General features: G+C 41.2%; 1 protein-coding gene across 2 annotated transcripts in view; it reads right to left on the bottom strand.

Moving 5' to 3' along the window:
• Window positions 1-17,484, bottom strand: part of IFT43 (intraflagellar transport 43) — a 111,717-nt gene that overhangs the window by 64,683 nt on the left and 29,550 nt on the right. For both annotated transcript variants that reach the window (XM_053602642.1, XM_053602643.1), the window contains one exon: window positions 6,684-6,748. In XM_053602642.1, coding sequence (XP_053458617.1) covers window positions 6,684-6,748 — 65 coding nt within the window. The remainder of the gene's footprint in view (window positions 1-6,683; window positions 6,749-17,484) is intronic.

A 17,484-nucleotide genomic window follows, 5' to 3' on the forward strand; every position in this document is an offset into this window, starting at 1 on the left:
GCATTATTTAGGAAGCTTGTTATTGATAATGACATTAGCATAGAAATTATAAAATTACTTTGAGTTAAGGTATAATATATTTTTTAAATGTATTTCCAATCTCTGTTCACTAAAAGAGCCTAGAGGCAACAATATCCCAATAGCAATGAGCAGGGTGTGTTCAAGATCTTGATTCTAAAAGTATTCTCCACCAAAGTCAGGGCTTCTTGGAGAAGTAGCTAACTCCAGGACTGGACAAGAAAATACAAAATGATTTTTTAATATCTTACTGGGTCAGAAAACAAGCAAGTTAATAAAGATCACAGACATAAGAGCTAGCATGAAGGAGTTTCCTCTCAATTTGGCATCAATAATTAGTATTATGGGGAAAAACAATGATGATGGAAATAAGTTAAAAAACAATGAACAATAAAAAAAAATCCGTGTGTCTTTGATTAATAAAAAAGAGAGAGCAATGAAGAAAGAAATAGAAAACTCTTCTTTATAGAAAAACACCAGGTAATTAATATAGAAGACACGATGGAATTAGAATTAACATTTTGCAATCCCTAAATAATAACTAATTCAGGCAAGTAATGCAAAAATCACTGGGTGAAAGGCTATGGAACAACAGGATTCAAAGTGGCAACCCAAGTAATCCCTCATTATTTATGAAGGAAAACAACGGAGAGATCTTGAGATCACCACCTACCAACTGATCAGATTTAGTAACATTAACAAAGAGATCAGTGGACCTCACAGGCCTCCTAATGTGATATGCTAACAAGCACATAAGACTACTTGTTCTGGCTCTGCGCCTGTAGCTCAGTGAGTAGGGCGCGGGACACATACACTGAGGCTGGAGGGTTTGAGCCCAGCCGGGGCCTGCTAAACAACAATGACAACTATAACAAAAAAAATAACCAGGTGTTGTGGCCGGCGCCTGTAGTCTCAGCCTCTCGGGAGGCTATGGCAAGAGAATCGCTTAAGCACAAGAGTTTGAAGTTGCTATGAGCTGTGACGCCACAGCATTCTACTGAGGGCAACATCATGAGACTGTCTCAAACAAAACAAAAACAAAAACAAATCACTTGTTCAGACCAAAAACCTTTACCTTGAATCTAATCATAAAGAATCAATCAGAGAAATCCAGAATGTGAGATATTCTACAGGACAACTAGCCTAGATTCCTCAAAAAAAAGTCAGTATCTTTGTGGAGTAGGAAAGGAAGGTACTATTTTAGGTCACGAGAGACTAAAGAGACAGAACTACCAAACGCGACGTGCAAGCTCTAGATCTTGTAGCTATAAAAGACATCTGGGGAATAAACAGGGACATTTAAATATAAACTAGATACCGAATGTTAGTAAATCACTACTAAATGTGTTAGATATAGTCATTATTCTGTGATTATTTGGAAAATGTTACTAATCTTTTTTTTAAACATTGCTAATCTTAAGAGATACATGCTGAAATATTCAGGGATGAAATATCATAACTACAACTTAACTTTCAAATGATTGTGGAGAGATAACTTGATTGCCATGCCTTTATAAACACGAAAATCTTGCCCTTTTGAGGGCGTGAAGCATGGAGGGAAGGTATGTGGAGGAAGAAGTTTGAGGACGGCTCTTTCCTTGTTCAATACAAGGTAATTCTGAAACCACCCCAGAGACATGGATGCTTATCCCAGATGGCCCAAGATCTGGCAGAGATTTCTCCACAAGGTCATGCGCATTCCCAGATGCTAGCAGAAACCCAATCAGGTATTTATTCATTAGTTACATCTAATGGTTAACATCATGAGATTTAGAAAACACTTCTGATACTCAGGCTTTGAAAATCTGACACTCCTACATTTAAGGTTTTAATGTAATTTATGATTAGGAAGATTCCTGACATTCAAAACAACCCTTGCTTTTCTTAACCTGGAATTACTTCCTCCAAACAAATGCATTATAAATATCCTAAAGCTCCTGAAACTTATAAATGTTACCACCTGCTAGAACCCCTGTGAGAAGAAGATGGTCAAAGCCTATTTATGAGGAAGGAATGGGGATGAGAAAAAGAATCATCACTGTAACAATAACGGTCAACATCTACCAAGGGCTTCCTAAGTGCTTCTCTCTCTTCGAAACATTTTACACTTATGAATTCATTTAATCCTCACAACAATCCTCTGAAGTAAGAACTATTTTTAACCCCATTGTAGAGATAAGGAAACTGAGGCCAGAGATGTTAAATTACTTGCTTGAGGTCTCTGGGGTAACAGGTTGCACAGTCAGAATTCAAAACCAAGAACCTGCAGCTCTTAACCAGTGCATTCTGCTACTTCTCAATACGAAACCACAAGGGATCAACCTCTGGTCTAAGCTGTGGAGCGGCTGGGAGACCTAAAAACAACAGCAACATTCCTATTACAGAAATGGCTTCCTCCAATCCCTGCACCACCCTGTAGAGAGCATCAGGGTGCGCATCTTGGGCCTTGGCCATGGTAAACACCTTGCCCAGCCTCACCTAGCTGTATGAGAATGAAATCTGTATCCCCAGACCCATGCTGTGAGCCCTACATAGTTGAAAAAGTCTTGCCACATGCACTGTGACATTATCCTTCCCAGGAACTAGACAGGCAATACTGGATGGTCATGATGGTTCAATACTGGATGGTTCCTTCCCAGGAACTAGGCTGGCATACTGGATGGTCATGATGCCAACGTTTATGTCGTCTGATAGCGAACACAAGACACCTACCAGGCAGGGTGATGGCACATCCGTACTATTCCCATTTATGAAAGAATAATCTATGTCTGAGGAGGACTTACATCAGCTGTTACCAGCAAGCAATTCCATTATGTTTAGAAAAATACTTTAAGAACAAAGAATGCTACAATATGGGTAAACTTTGAAAACATTATGCCAGGTGAAGCAATCATAAAGGATCACATAATACAGCAGAACCTCTGTAAGCTCACCACTGGTCAACATACGGACGTGGTCAGCATAAAGGCACTAGGCCTACTGTACTGACACAAACATGTGGAACTTATCTGGTCTACGAAAATCAGGAGGTGGTGAGGGTAGGGAGATGGTCAACTATGGAGGTTTTACTGTATTATTCCTTTTAGGTGAAATGTCCAGGCAAATCACAGAGACACAAAGTTGACTGCTTGTTGCCTAATCCTGAGGAGGGTGGGGGGACATGGGAATTGACTGATAACAGGTTCAGGGTTGGGAGGGGTAATACATATGTCCCCAAATTGATTGTGATAATGGTTTCACAACTCTGTGACGATATAAAAAAAAGATTAAATTGTACACTTGAAATGGGTAAATTACATGGTATGTGATACACAGACAGGAGAAGGGGATTGGAACTGTTTTATCATTGTAAGGTATTTGCACAGGCTGTCAAGTGGTATCTTGTTATTTGAAAGTAGACTCAGATTGTGACTGTACAATTAAAATAATCATTATTTTTTGTTTTTGGAAAAACATATAATTAATACGCTAAGTAAAAAGACAAAATAGAATCACATAACTCAATTAAAATTATTAAAGACAGAAAAAGAGTGAAAGACAAAAATAGGAACAAAGAACAATAGTAATAAAATTGATGCACATAAATATTGTCAACTAATCTTGACAAAGTAACAAAGAAAATACAATGAAGCGGACTGAAGCCAGCTTTCCACAGAGGCTCCGGTCCAGAAGGAGAGTTAAAGGACAGAAATTTAGCAAGTAACCTGGTGGATCTGGGCTGAACCAAGAGAGAAGGTTGAAGAATGCACATCAACCCTGCTGACGCGAGCTGCCACCCCAAGGATACAAACAAAAGGTACAAAATCCATCACCAAGCAGACAGGAGTCCCCTCCCCCATGAGAATGGCTCGGAGTGCCCCACAAACAAACGAGCAGAGTTCAAAGATCCTCCCACTACACTCCACAGGAGAGACCCTCTAAAAACTGGACCTACATCCCCTACTAGGGTACCATGGCATTCTCCTGCCAGGCATAAAACTGTATAAAACTGTTTATATTCTCTACCTGCAATTCTGAGCTCCCAGCACTCCCCTCCACTCTCACTCTGAGGTCTGGAGGCCTGTCTCCCGGGAGTCCAGATTCTTGGGTGATTTCTCGAGGGGTGTGGACAGGGCCTAAACTGCAGCTGGTCGTTGCTGACTCTGGGGCACGGGAGTGAGGAGAGGATGGTCGGCTCAAAGGGAACCACACGGGAGCAGCAGTGTCCTGAGGCACAGAGCAGCAGCTGTCTTTTAGCAACAATAGGGCTCACTCCCGGATATTCTGAAGCCACACCCCCTGTCTCCCTGGGCAACCAGAGGAGGCCAGACATCTACTCAGGTGGCAACCACCACGGAACAAATCTGGGACAGAAGTGCAGGCCCCAGGGAGTAAAGGGTTTGCCTGAGGTAGTACCAACCTGGGTGGAGCGCAGGGACTAGAAAGGCACTCGCAGATCCGGGAAGTTCCCAGGGCGGGGCTGACCCAGAGGACCGCTTTACTGAGCCTAAGACACACCCGGACCTCAGGGGATCGTCAGCCTATAGACAAAGGAAGACAGGAGGCTAGAACTGCCAGGTAACCGAATATAAACCTGCAGGAGCGAATACAGGGCCTGAGGCACAGGCTCTGGGAACTCAAAACAGCTTCTCTTCTGCAGGGGAATTTAGCAGGGACAGAAACAAATTCCTGCAAAGTTGTTCTGTTCTGTTCTGTCAGTAACATCAATCAGGGGTGGGGCTGGAACTGAGTGAACACCCCCTATCCTCCATCAAGCGCCCAAGGTTGTCAGGCCTCACCTCCCCCCACTAGATAGAGGCAGAGTGCAGTGGCCTGGCTGAGCAGAAATAGATTTCCTGTGATTCAGGCAGGTGCAAACCTCTGGAGTATCTGTTCACTACAGGCAACTGGGTCAGCCAACTGAGGGGCTATCAGTGACTGGGTGTGACAGAGGTGCAAGGTGGGGAAGGAGGCATCAACCTTCCCAGACTGATCTATTTGCTGGGTGGCTCCTCCTGACTCCACGCAGCACTGGAGCAAGCCATATCAGAGTAGTCACCAGACCCCTGTGATCCAGTTGCCAGAGACCTTTTAAACTCTCCCACCTGAGACAGGAGCTGACTGAGACAATTGATTTGGACCTTTTGAACTGAGCCAATTGCCCAAGGACTATTCAGGTGGTGCCCTGGGTGTGTGGTTGTAGGAAGGTTTGATTTTCCTTTTCCAATTGTTGCCTATGGGGAGCGGGGTGACTTAATTGCTGGTATTTCTCCACAGCTGAGACTTCAACCCAGAATAACTGTAAGTAAGTAAAGCAAGCAAACAGCCCTCAGAATGGGAGAAGATATTTGCAGGTTATATCTCCGACAAAGGTTTAATAACCAGAATCCACAGAGAACTCACACGTATAAGCAAGAAAAGAACAAGTGATCCCATCACAGGCTAGGCAAGGGACTTGAAGAGAAATATCTCTGAAGACAACAGGCACACGGCCTACAGACTTATGAAAAAATGCTCATCATCTTTAATCATCAGAGAAATGCAAATCAAAACTACTTTGAGATATCATCTAACTCCAGTAAGATTAGCCTATATCACAAAATCCCAAGACCAGAGATGTTGGCGTGGATGTGGAGAAAAGGGAACACTTCTACACTGCTGGTGGGAATGCAAATTAATACATTCCTTTTGGAAAGATGTTTGGAGAACACTTAGAGATCTAAAAATAGATCTGCCATTCAATCCTATAATTCCTCTACTAGCATATACCCAGAAGACCAAAAATCACATTATAACAAAGATATATATTGCAGCCCAATTCATAATTTCTAACTCATGGAAAAAGCCCAAGTGCCCATCGATCCACGAATGGATTAATAAATTGTGGTATATGTACACCATGGAATATTCTGCAGCCTTAAAGAAAGATGGAGACTTTACCTCTTTCATGTTTACATGGCTGGAGCTGGAACATATTCTTCTTAGTAAAGTATCTCAAGAATAGAAGAAAAAGTATCCAATGTACTCAGCCCTACTATGAAACTAATTTATGGCTTTCACATGAAAGCTATAATCCAGTTATAACCCAAGAATAGGGGAAAGGGGGAAAGAGAGGGGAGGTGGGGGTAGGTGGGCAGAGGGAGGGTGATTGGTGGGATTACACCTGTGGTGCATCTTACAAGGGTATATGCGAAACTTAGTAAATGCAGAATGTAAATGTCTTAACACAATAACTAAGAAAATGCCAGGAAGGCTATGTTAACCAGTGTGATGAAAATGTGTCAAACGGTCTATAAAACCAGTGTATGGCGCCCCATGATCGCATTAATGTACATAGCTATGATTTAATAAAAAAAAAGAAAGAAAATACAATGAAGCAAAGATAGTCTTTTTTTTTTTTTTGCAGTTTTGGTTGGGGCTGGGTTTGAACCCACCACCTCCGGTATATGGGGCCGGTACCCTATTCCTTTGAGTCACAGGTGCTGCCCCAAAGATAGTCTTTTTTTTTAACAAATGGTTTGGGAACAACTGGACGTCCACATGCAAAACAATGAATCTAAAGACAGACCTTACACCTCCATGAAATTATATTTCAATAAAGCTGTTATAAAAAATAATGCAAGAGAAAAGTCACCTTTACATCCTGCCCACCCTCACCACCACTACTGCGAGCTGCTGGTACTCACTTTGAAGACTTCATGGTCTCATCTGCCCAACCTCCCCTGCGACGAGGTGGCTTGGGAGGGGGAGTCTATAAGAAAAGAGAAGCCAAAAGAACATAGTCACTCAACATTTGCATTTAAACAACACACTGGCTGAGATTGAAGTCACCTTAAGTAATATTCAGCCTATGTTTTGAATAGAAATACAGTATCCAGGCGGCACCTGTGGCTCAAAAGAGTAGGGTGCCGGCCCCATATGCCAAAGGTGGCAGCTCAGGTCAAAAAAACTGCAAAAAAAATAAAAAAGAAAGAAATACAGTAATCTTTCTAATTTACTATGAAAATCTGGGTGTTTTCATACCCTCCTGGTGGGCGTATAAACTGACAATGTTTCTGGAGGGTAATTTGGTGCTGTCTATTGAAAGCCTTAAAAATGATCATACTTTTTGACCCAGAAATTCTAGTCCCAAGAATTTATCCCATAGAAATAATCAGAAAGGAAAATAAAGTTATTTTTGAATAGTGAATAGCTGGAAACAACCGAAGTGGCCAACATAAAGAATTAAGTAAATACCAGAATATACATGAAAATAATGAAAAACTGTATTACAGAAAAACAATAATATGAGAAAGTTCAATATATACTAATTTTCAAAACTATGTTGCAGAACAGTACATATATGCTTCTGATTTTCTGAAATGATTATTAATATGCATTATCTAGTGTTAACTGGCTATATGTACATGACTAGCAGGGGACTCTATGGGCAACTTTGATTTTCCTAATCTCTGCTGCTGTGCATTTTCCAATTTTTTAAAGCAGTCAACTGATACTACTTTTATAAATAGAAAGATAATAAAATAAAGATATATGACTAAGACTTACTTAGAAGACGTAAACTAAATGAATGGGTGAGTTAAAAATATATTCCAGAGGGTGGTACCCGTAGCTCAGTGGGTAGCCTGCCAGCCACATACACTGGGGCTGGTGGGTTCGAACCCAGCCCAGGCCAGCTAAAACAACAATGAGAACTGCAACAAAAAAAAAATAGCCGGGCATTGTGCAGGTGCCTATAGTCTCAGCTACATGGAAGGCTGAGGCAAGAGAATCGCTAAAGCCCAAGAGTTTGAGGTTGCTGTGAGCTGTGACACCATGGCACTCTACCCAGGGTAACAGCTTGAGACTGTCTAAAAACAAAAAAAGTACATTCAAGAGGCCCACCCCACCCATCACCAACACTGTTGCCAGTGCCCAAGGGGGATGCCTAAAAGGTTTTGGGTCTCACCCCTCCTGCCTACTACCACTGTCCCCATGAACGCTAATGCCATCAAGTGCCTAAGGACAGGCTACTCAACTAACTGCCATCACCTCTGGTGCACCAATGCACTGTCCAGGAGCCTGGGGATCAACCTGACCTGCCTACCACTGCCAGCTCCCAAGCATAACATCTGGGGGCCTGAGGATAGGCCCATGCCACCCAATGCCATCACTGTTGGCATCCATATGCATCATCCTGGGGCCTAAAACTGTTCTGCCCTACCTGCCACCACCAGTGTACATCTTTTGGAACCTGAGGATAGCTCTTACCTGCTGGCTTCTCATGCACACTGTTGAGGGGTCTAGGGATTAGCCCACCCTGCCACTGACTGGTGACCATGTGTACCTCCCAGGGACCTGTGGACTGGCATGCCTAGCCTGCAGCCAGCACCATGTCTGGCACCCACCCACATGTGCCACCTGGGGACCGGGGGACTGGTCCAGCCAGCCTACCACTAACGACTAAGCAAGCCACCTGGAGGCTGAAGGACTGGCCCACCCGTATCTGCCACTACCAGCACCCATGTGTCACCTGTGGAGCCCAAGAGCCAACACACCCTACCTATTGCCACCACCACCTGTGCCCAAGGACCAGCCCACATGTATTCCCATTTGCAAAAAACCCTCACCATAGCCTTCACTAACAACCACAGTCCAACCCATTAAGGAACTCACAAAATATCACTGATGCTGATTATAGCGAAAGAAATCACATGAACAACACACTACTATACCAACTCACAATTGCACCAAAGCATCCTATCCTACCAATACTGCAGATAGAGCTACAGGAAAAAGGTTTTTCCTATGAAAACCAATCCATAAAACTGGAAGAAGCAACTGTTTATAACAGATGCACAGACAGCCACATAAGGAAACAAGAAACATGAAAAACAAGGAAACGTGACATCTATACCGAAACACAATAATCCTCTAGCAATAGATCCCAACAAAATGCAAATCAATAAATGCCTAAAAAAGAATTCAAAAACTTACACTAAAGAAACTCAGTGAGATACAAGAGAATACAGATAAGTAATACAAAAATATCAAAAAAAATTCATGACGAGAATGAGAAGTTCAACAGAGATAGTTAACATAAAAAAGGACTTAAACAGAAATCCTAGAACTGAAGAATTCAATGAATAAAACAAAAACACAATCAAGTACTTTAACAATAGATTAAACAGAAGAAAAATTTTTTGCACGTGAGGACAGGTCTTTTGAAATAATCCAGTTGAAAGGAAAAGGAAAGGGAAAGGAAAGGAAAGGAAGAGTTAAGCAAGCCTACACCATATATGAGATACCATAAAGCAAACAAATACTCAGTTTTGGCAGTTCAGAAAGGAGAACAGATGGACAAAGGCACCAAAAAAAAAAAAAAAAAAAATTCACAAAATAATAGAAATTTACCAATCTTTTTTTTTTTTGTAATGTTTATTTTTTGAGACAGAGTCTCACTCTGGTGCCCCAGGGTAGAGTCCTGTGGCCTCACAGTTCACAGAAACCTCAAACCCTTGGGCTCAAGTTATCCTTTTGCCTCAACCTTCCAAGTAGCTTGGACTACAGGTGTGTCATCACGCCTAGCTAATTTTTCTATTTTCAGTCGAGATGAGGTTTCACTTTTGCTCAGGTTGGTCTCAAACGCCTGTGTTCAAGCAATCCACCTGCCTATGCCTCCTAGAGTACCAGGATGACAGGTGTGAGCCACTGCACCCGGTCAGAAATTTCCCAATCTTGTAAGAAATACAAACATACAGATACAGGAAGCTCAAAGATCATCAAATAGATAATAAAAGGTCTCCTCTAAGGCATATTATAATAATAGACAAATAGTTAAAAGTCAAAGATAGACCAGGTACAGTGGCTCATGCCTATAATGCCAGCACTCTGAGAGCCCAAGGCAGGAGGATCACTTGAGCTCACGAATTTAAGACCAACATGAGTTAAGAGCAAGACCCATTTCTGCTAAAAATAGAAAAATTTAGGGCACTGTGGCAAGCCCCTATAGTCCTGCTACTTGGGAAGCTGAGGCAGGAGAATCACTTTAACCTAAGAGTTTGAGGTTGTAGTGAGCGACAATGACGCCACTGCACTTTACTCAGGAGACAGAGCAAGACTCTGTCTCAAAAAATAAAAAATAAAAAAGAGAGAAAAGTCAAAGACAGGGCATAATGGGTCATGCCTGTAATCCTTTGGGAGATGAGGTGAAGGACTGCATGAGGTCAGGAGTTGGAGACTAGCACAGGCAATAGAGAGAATTCATCTGTACAAAAAAATGAAAAACTAACTGGGCATGGTGGTACATGCCTATAGTTCCAGCTACTTGGAAGGCTGAGGAAGGATTGCTTGAGTCCAGGAATTGGAGGCTGCAGTGAACTATGATGATGCCAGTGCAATCTATTAGCCTGGGCAACAGAGTGAGACCCTGTCTCAAAAAAAAAAAAAAAAAAAAGGTCAAAGACAGAATTCTAAAAATAGCAAGAAAAAAGTGTCAAATCACATAAAAGGAAATCTCCATTAGACTAAAAGCAGATTTCTCAGCAGAAACCTCACAAGACAGGAAAGAATGGGAAATATTCAAATTGCTGAAAGGAAAAAGCCCTGCCAGTCACAGGTACTACACTCAGCAAAACTATTCCTTCAAAAATGAAGCAGACCTCAAAAAGCTAAAAGTAGACCTTCCATTTGATCCTCCAATTCTATTACTACCCTGTTTCCCCAAAAATAAGACATCCTCTTAAAATAAGACCTACTTACAGGAAAGATAAGCTGTCCCCTGAAAATAAGACCTAGCACATCTTTGGGAGCACACCTTAAAATAAGACACTGTCTTATTTTCAGGGAAACGGGGTAGGTATCTACCCAGAAGAAAAAGATCATTTTATCATAAGGACATCTGTACTCAAATATTTATAGCAGCCCAATTCATAATTACAATGATGTGGAAACAACCCAAGTGCCCACCCCAATCACACAACATCCATTGAGTGAATGGATTAGTAAACTGTGGTACATGTATTCCATGGAATACTATTCAGCTATAAAAAAGATGGAGAATTTTACATCTTTTGTATTTACCTGAATGGAGATGAAGAACCTTCTCCTTAATAAAGTATCTCAAGAAGAGAAAAGCAAGTATCCCATGTACTCAATACCAATTTGAAACCAGTAAATAAAAAACTACAGGCCCACATAAGAGAAAATTGCAATGAAGTTCAAGAAGAGCAGAGGGAGTGAGGAGGCTTGGTAAGGGTACAATGTAGCAGGTACATGGCACACCTCCTGGGTGAAGGATCCAATCACAATTCAGACTTCACCTAACAAATGCAAACAACGTAGCCTAATTGTAAGTACCCTTATATTCATCTGAGAAAAAAAAAAGGTGGAAATAAAGTCTTTCCCAGATAAGCAAAACCTGAGGAAATTTATTACCACTAGACCAGCCCTACAAGAAATGTTTAAGGAAGTGCTGGGTACACTGACTCACACCTGTAATCCTAACACTCTGGAAGGCTAAAGCAGGAGGATCACTTGAGGTCAGAAGTTAGTGACCAGCCTGAGCAAGAGTGAGACCCCATCTCTACAAAAAATAGAAAAATCAGCCAGGCAGGGTGGCATGCACCTATAGCTCCGGCTACTTGGGAGGCTGAGGCAGGAGGAACACAGGAGTTTGAAGTTGCAGTGACCTGTGATTAAAAAAAAAACAAAAAACAAAAAACTTATCTTTAGAGAATCCTACATCTGTGATTGGAAGTGAAAAGATAATATGTACCATCACAAAAACACAGTAAGGTATAAAATTCACTAGTAGAGCAGATACACAAATAAGAAAGAGAAAAGAGTCAAACATTACCACTGCACAAAACCATCAAACTGCATTGATAAAAAAATAAAAGAAGAAAGGAATAAAGGATGTACGAAACAAGGACAAAATGACAGAAATAAATCCTTAGCTATTCGTAATAAATGGATTAAATCCGCCACTTAAATGATATAGACTGGCTGAACATATAAAAAAAATAACCCAAGCACAAATTGCCTACAAGTAACTAGCTTCACTTGTAAAGACACATAGAGAATGAAAAGTGAAGCAACAGAAAAAGTATTCCATGCAAACAGAAACCAAAGGTGAGCAGGAACAGCTATATTTAAATCAGACAAAACAGACTTTGGTCATTATATAATGACAAATATATAATTTTATAAATGATAAAACGATCAATTCAGGAAGAGGATATTACAAAAGCACCCAGTTAATAGAAAGCAAATATTATTAGATTTAAAAATAGTCCAACACAATAATAGTTAGGGATTTCAATAGCCCACCCTCAGCATTAGAAACACCGGATTTAAACTATACTTTACACAAAATGGACCTAACAGACATTTATAAAACATTTCATTTTGGCTGAGTGTGGTGCTCATGCCTATAATCCTTGCACTCTGGGAGGCCAAGGTGAGAGGATCACTTGAGTTCAAGAGTTCCAGACCAGGGTGGCGCCTATGGCTCAGTGAGTAGGTTGCTGGCCCCATATGACGAGGGTGGCGGGTTCAAACCCAGCCCCGGCCAAACTGCAACAAAAAAATAGCCAGGTATTGTGGCAGGCAGCTGTAGTCCCAACTGCTCGGGAGGCTGAGGCAAGAGAATCGCGTAAGCCCAAGAGTTAGAGGTTGCTGTGAGCCGTGTGACGCCACAGCACTCTACCCCAGGGCGGTACAGTGAGACTCTGTCTCCACAAAAAAAAAAAAAAGAGTTCCAGACCAGCCTGAGCAAGAGCCAGACCTATCTCTACTAAAAATGGAAAAATGAGCTGGGTGTTGTGGTAGATGTCGCTAGTCACAGCTACTTGGGAGGCTGAGGCAAGAGGCTTGATCCCAGGAGTTTGAGCTGTGAGCTAGGCTGATGACACAGCACTGTAGCCTAGGCAACAGAGTAAGACTCTGATAAAAAAAAAAAAAATTCATCCAACAGCTGAAGAATGCACACATTCTTCTCATCAGCACATGGAAAATCTCCAGGACAGATCATGTTAGATAACAAACCAAGTGTTAGGAGATTTTTAAAAACTGAAACCCTGGGCAGCACCCATAGCTCAGTGGGTAGGGCGCTGGCCACATACACCAAGGCTGGCAGGTTTGAAGCTGGTCTGGGCCAGCTAAAACCACAATGACAACTGGAACAACAACAAAAAAATAGCTGGGCATTGTGGCGGGCACCTGTAGTGCCGCTACTTGGGAGGCTGAGGCAAGAGAATCACTCAAGCCCAAGAGTTAGAGGTTGCTATGAGCTGTAATGCCACGGCTCTCTACCCAGGGTGACAGCATGAGACTCTGTCTCAAAAAAAAAAAAAGAAATCCTATCAAATATCTTCTCAGAAAGCAATGTAATAAAACTAGAAATTAATAACAGGAGGAATTATGGAAACTGTACAAATACATGAAAATTAAACAACATGCTCCTGAAAAACCAATATAGAAATTAAGGGTCATATAGAAATTAAGAAGAAAATAAAAACATTCTTGAAACAAATGAAAACAAAACATAACGTAACAAAAACCTATGGGATACAACAAAAGCAGAGCTAAAAAGGAAGTGTAGAAACAAATCCCTACATCGAAAGAATAGAAAGATTTCAAACAGACACCCTAATGATACAACTCAAGAAACTAGGAAAGCAAGAACAAACCAAACCCCAAATTATTAGAAGGAAAGAAATAATAAAGATTGTGACAAACTGAATGAAACAGAGACTAAAAAACAAAACAATAAAAAGGATCAATGAAACCAAAAGATGAGTTTTTTTAAAGATAAAAATCAGTAAACTGCTATCTAGACTAACCAAGAAAAGAAGAGAGATGACTCAAATCAAATCAGAACCAAAAAGGAAACATCCTAATATCATCCTGATATTAGAGAAATACAAAGATCATTAGAGCCTACTATGAACAACTATGCATTAATAAATTGGAAAACACAGAGAAAATAAATTTCGGACACATATGAACTACCAAGGTTGAACCAGGAAGAAATAGAAAAGCTGAATAGACCAATAACAAATAGTAAGATTGAATCAGTAAGAAAAAATCTCCCCAAACAGAAAAACCTAAGACTCCATGGGTTTACTGCTGAATTCTACCAAACTTATAAAGATGAACTAATAGCAATTCTTCTCAAACTGTTTCAAAAAACTGAACAGGAGGGAATTCTTCCTAACCATTCTAGGAGGCCAGCATTACCCTGCCATCAAAACTAAAGGACACAACAACAACAACAACAAAAACTACAGACCAATATCCCTGATGAACACAGACGCAAAAATCCCCAACAAAATACTCACAAACTGAATCTAAAAGATCAAAAAGATAACATACCATGATCTTTAAGATAACATTGAGAAAACATACCGTGGGCTTTATCTCAGGGAAGCAAGGATGATTCAACATAAGCAGATCAATAAATGTAATACATCTCATCAATGAAATGAAGGACAAAAATCATATGATCATCTCAATAGATGCCGAAAAAGCTTTTGATAAAATTCAACATAACTTCATGATAAGAACTCTCAATAAAATAAGCATAGAAGGAACATTCCTCAACATAATAACTGAAAGCTGAAAGCTTTTCTTCTTAGAACTAGAACATGACAACGATGCCCACTATCACCACTTTTATTCAACATAGTACTGGAAATCCTAGCAAGAGCAATCAGGCAAGAACAGGTAATAAAAGCATCCAAATTGGAAAAGAGAAAGTAAAAAAAAAGGAAAAGAGGAAGTCAAATGACATTTTTATATATATAAAATGATATATATATATATATATATATATACTGAAAGACTCCAGCAAAAAAACTTTTAGAACTAATTAACAAATTCAGTGAAATTATAGGATACAAAATTAGCATACAAAAATCAGTATTTCCATACCCCAATAAAGAATTAGCTGAGGGAGGTGCCTGGGGCTCATTGAGTAGGGCACCGGCCATATACCAAGGGTGGTGGGTAGAACCTGGCCCTAGTTAAACTACCAGGTGGTGTGCTGGGCACCTGTAGTCCCAGCTACTCAGGACATTGAGGCAAAAGAATCGCCTAAGTCCAAGAGCTGGAAGTTGCTGTGAGCTGTGATGCCATAGCACTCTACGGAGGGCGACAAAGTGAGACTCTGTTTTTTGAAATATCAATTTTCTTTTCCCACGAACTTCATATAATTATAACTGTTGCCCTCAGTCTAAGGAAGTACTTTGATGAATAGACTAAGACAGGGGTTAGGAGCTTTTTCTATAAAGGGCTAGGTGGTAAACACTGTTGATTCTGCAGACTATCAGTCTCTGCTGTAAATACTCAACTCTAATACTGCAAAGTAATAAAAAGCCATAAGTAAACAAAGGAGTGGAGCGATGTTTCAAAAAAACTCTATAAACACAGGCAGCCAGCCAAACTTGGCAGAAAGGATGCAGCTTGCTGGCCTCCAAACTAAAATGCATGTCACCGCAAACCTCCTTTTTATTCTATCACTTAAAACCTAACTTGTAACTCTTTCAGAAAACACTCCTCCAACAAGCCTAAACGTCTTCGTATGTGTGATATTTTTATTCTACCCCAAGATACAGTTTTAGTCCTTCTACTCTAGCAGAGCCCCAGTCTGCCAGATGTGCTCCATTTACATATGGAGCTTTTCTGCAGAATGAGCCAGAAGGGCCTGCTAGAAAAACTGGGATGCCTGCACCTCCTAGGACATATATGTAGCTTTTAAGAGAAAACAAACTTCAGTTTTCTGTGCAAGAGGCAGGTAACAGAGCCATATGAGGGTTCTGTACATCTCAGAAATAACAAAAATACAGAAAGGAAAACCAGATATTGTTTGTCTCTACAGGAGGTAAATTCAAAGAAAGTGTACTAAAGGATTCCTACCAATCCGAGTCCTTTTTGGTGTACCTGCCACCCTGCACTCACCCACGCCTGGGCCAGAAGGAGAACCTTACATCCCGTGACCCCTCTTCCCTCAGGCACAGCTGAGTGAACCAGAAGTATACTGGTTGGACCTAATCAGAATCAACCAGATTCCCTGTCCCAGGAAACTGGAATTGAAGCACAGAGGCTAAGTTGTTCAGACAGCACTGAGCACAGGAACTAAAAGGACTGTCTAGAAACAGAATAACCCAAATCCACACAAGCCAAAGTTGTGCATAAGCAGAAACCAGGAACTTTGTCTCGTTGAGCTCTGACCACATATAAGGCACTGTGTTGGGGAGACGTAAAACATTAAAGAGAACTGAACCATACTGGACCCCCTCAGGGTTGTTTTAAACCAAATTGGCCTGCTTTTGCAAATAATACCCCTTATTTCCTTACTGAGGATAGGGCCATCTTGTTTTATTTGGTCACACAGTAGCTTTTTTGTTTTGCTTTTAAATTTAAGCTACCATTTAAAAATTGGAAGATTTGGTCAGGCTCATGTCTATACTCCCAACACTTTGGGAAGCTGAGGCAGGAGAATCACTGGAGGCCAGGAGTTTGAGATCAGCCAAACAACACAGTGAGATGCCATGTCTACCAAAAAATAGAAAAATTAACCAGGAGTAGTGCAGTTACTCAGGAAGCTGAGGCAAGAAGATCACTTAAGCCCAGGAGTTTAAGTTTGTAATGAGCCATGAAGATGCCACTGTACTCTAATCTAGCCCGAGCAACAGAGAAGCTCCTGTCTTAAAAACAAACAAAAAAGAAATTGAAAGATTATACACACACAGTTTGTTTCCATGCCTGGAAGATCTAAGTGCGCTGGGGCTGAATAGGAGCTGCCCCCTGTAGGCAGAACACATGTACTGCAGGTAGCCACAGTCCCCAGCTTCCTTTTCTTGTCTCTTTCCCGCTGAAGTCAAGTGCTGGCTGTCATCTGCACTTGAGCTGTAGTTTCTCTTTTGACACAGAATTTTCCCTTTGTTCCTATGTCTACCTGAAGTAGGAAAATCAAATCTACGTCAGTTTTTTTTGAAAACAAACAAACAGGAGAGGCTCAGCACCCATGGCTCAAGCGGCTAAGGAGCCAGCCACACACATCTGAGCTGGCAGGTTTGAATGCAGCAGGCCTGCCAAACAACAATGGCTGCAACCAAAAAATAGCCAGGAGGCGGAGGCAGGACAATCGCTTGAGCCCAGGAGTTGGAGATTGCTGTGAGCTGTGATGTCACAACACTCTACCCAGGGTGACAGCTTAAGGCTCTGTCTCAAAAAAAGAAAAACAAAAACCAAAAAAACCAGGAGAGCATATTTCTTGGTAGGAGCATAATCTTTCCATTCACTGGGGCTGCTCGACTGGCCCTGTCGGCTTCTGGGTGTGTGGTCCCTGAACTAGACGCAGAGCTGGGATCCTCTGTTTTCTTCCCTTTGCTCCAGGTATTAGGAAGGACAGGACACAAGAAAAATCCTGATGGCACAACACCAGGAGTGCCCAAGTTTAATTGGTACCTTTTCTGATGCTGTACGATGCCAAGAGTCCATACA

This window comes from Nycticebus coucang, chromosome 9 (genome assembly GCF_027406575.1).
Source record: "Nycticebus coucang isolate mNycCou1 chromosome 9, mNycCou1.pri, whole genome shotgun sequence".
Classification (NCBI taxonomy): domain Eukaryota; kingdom Metazoa; phylum Chordata; class Mammalia; order Primates; family Lorisidae; genus Nycticebus; species Nycticebus coucang.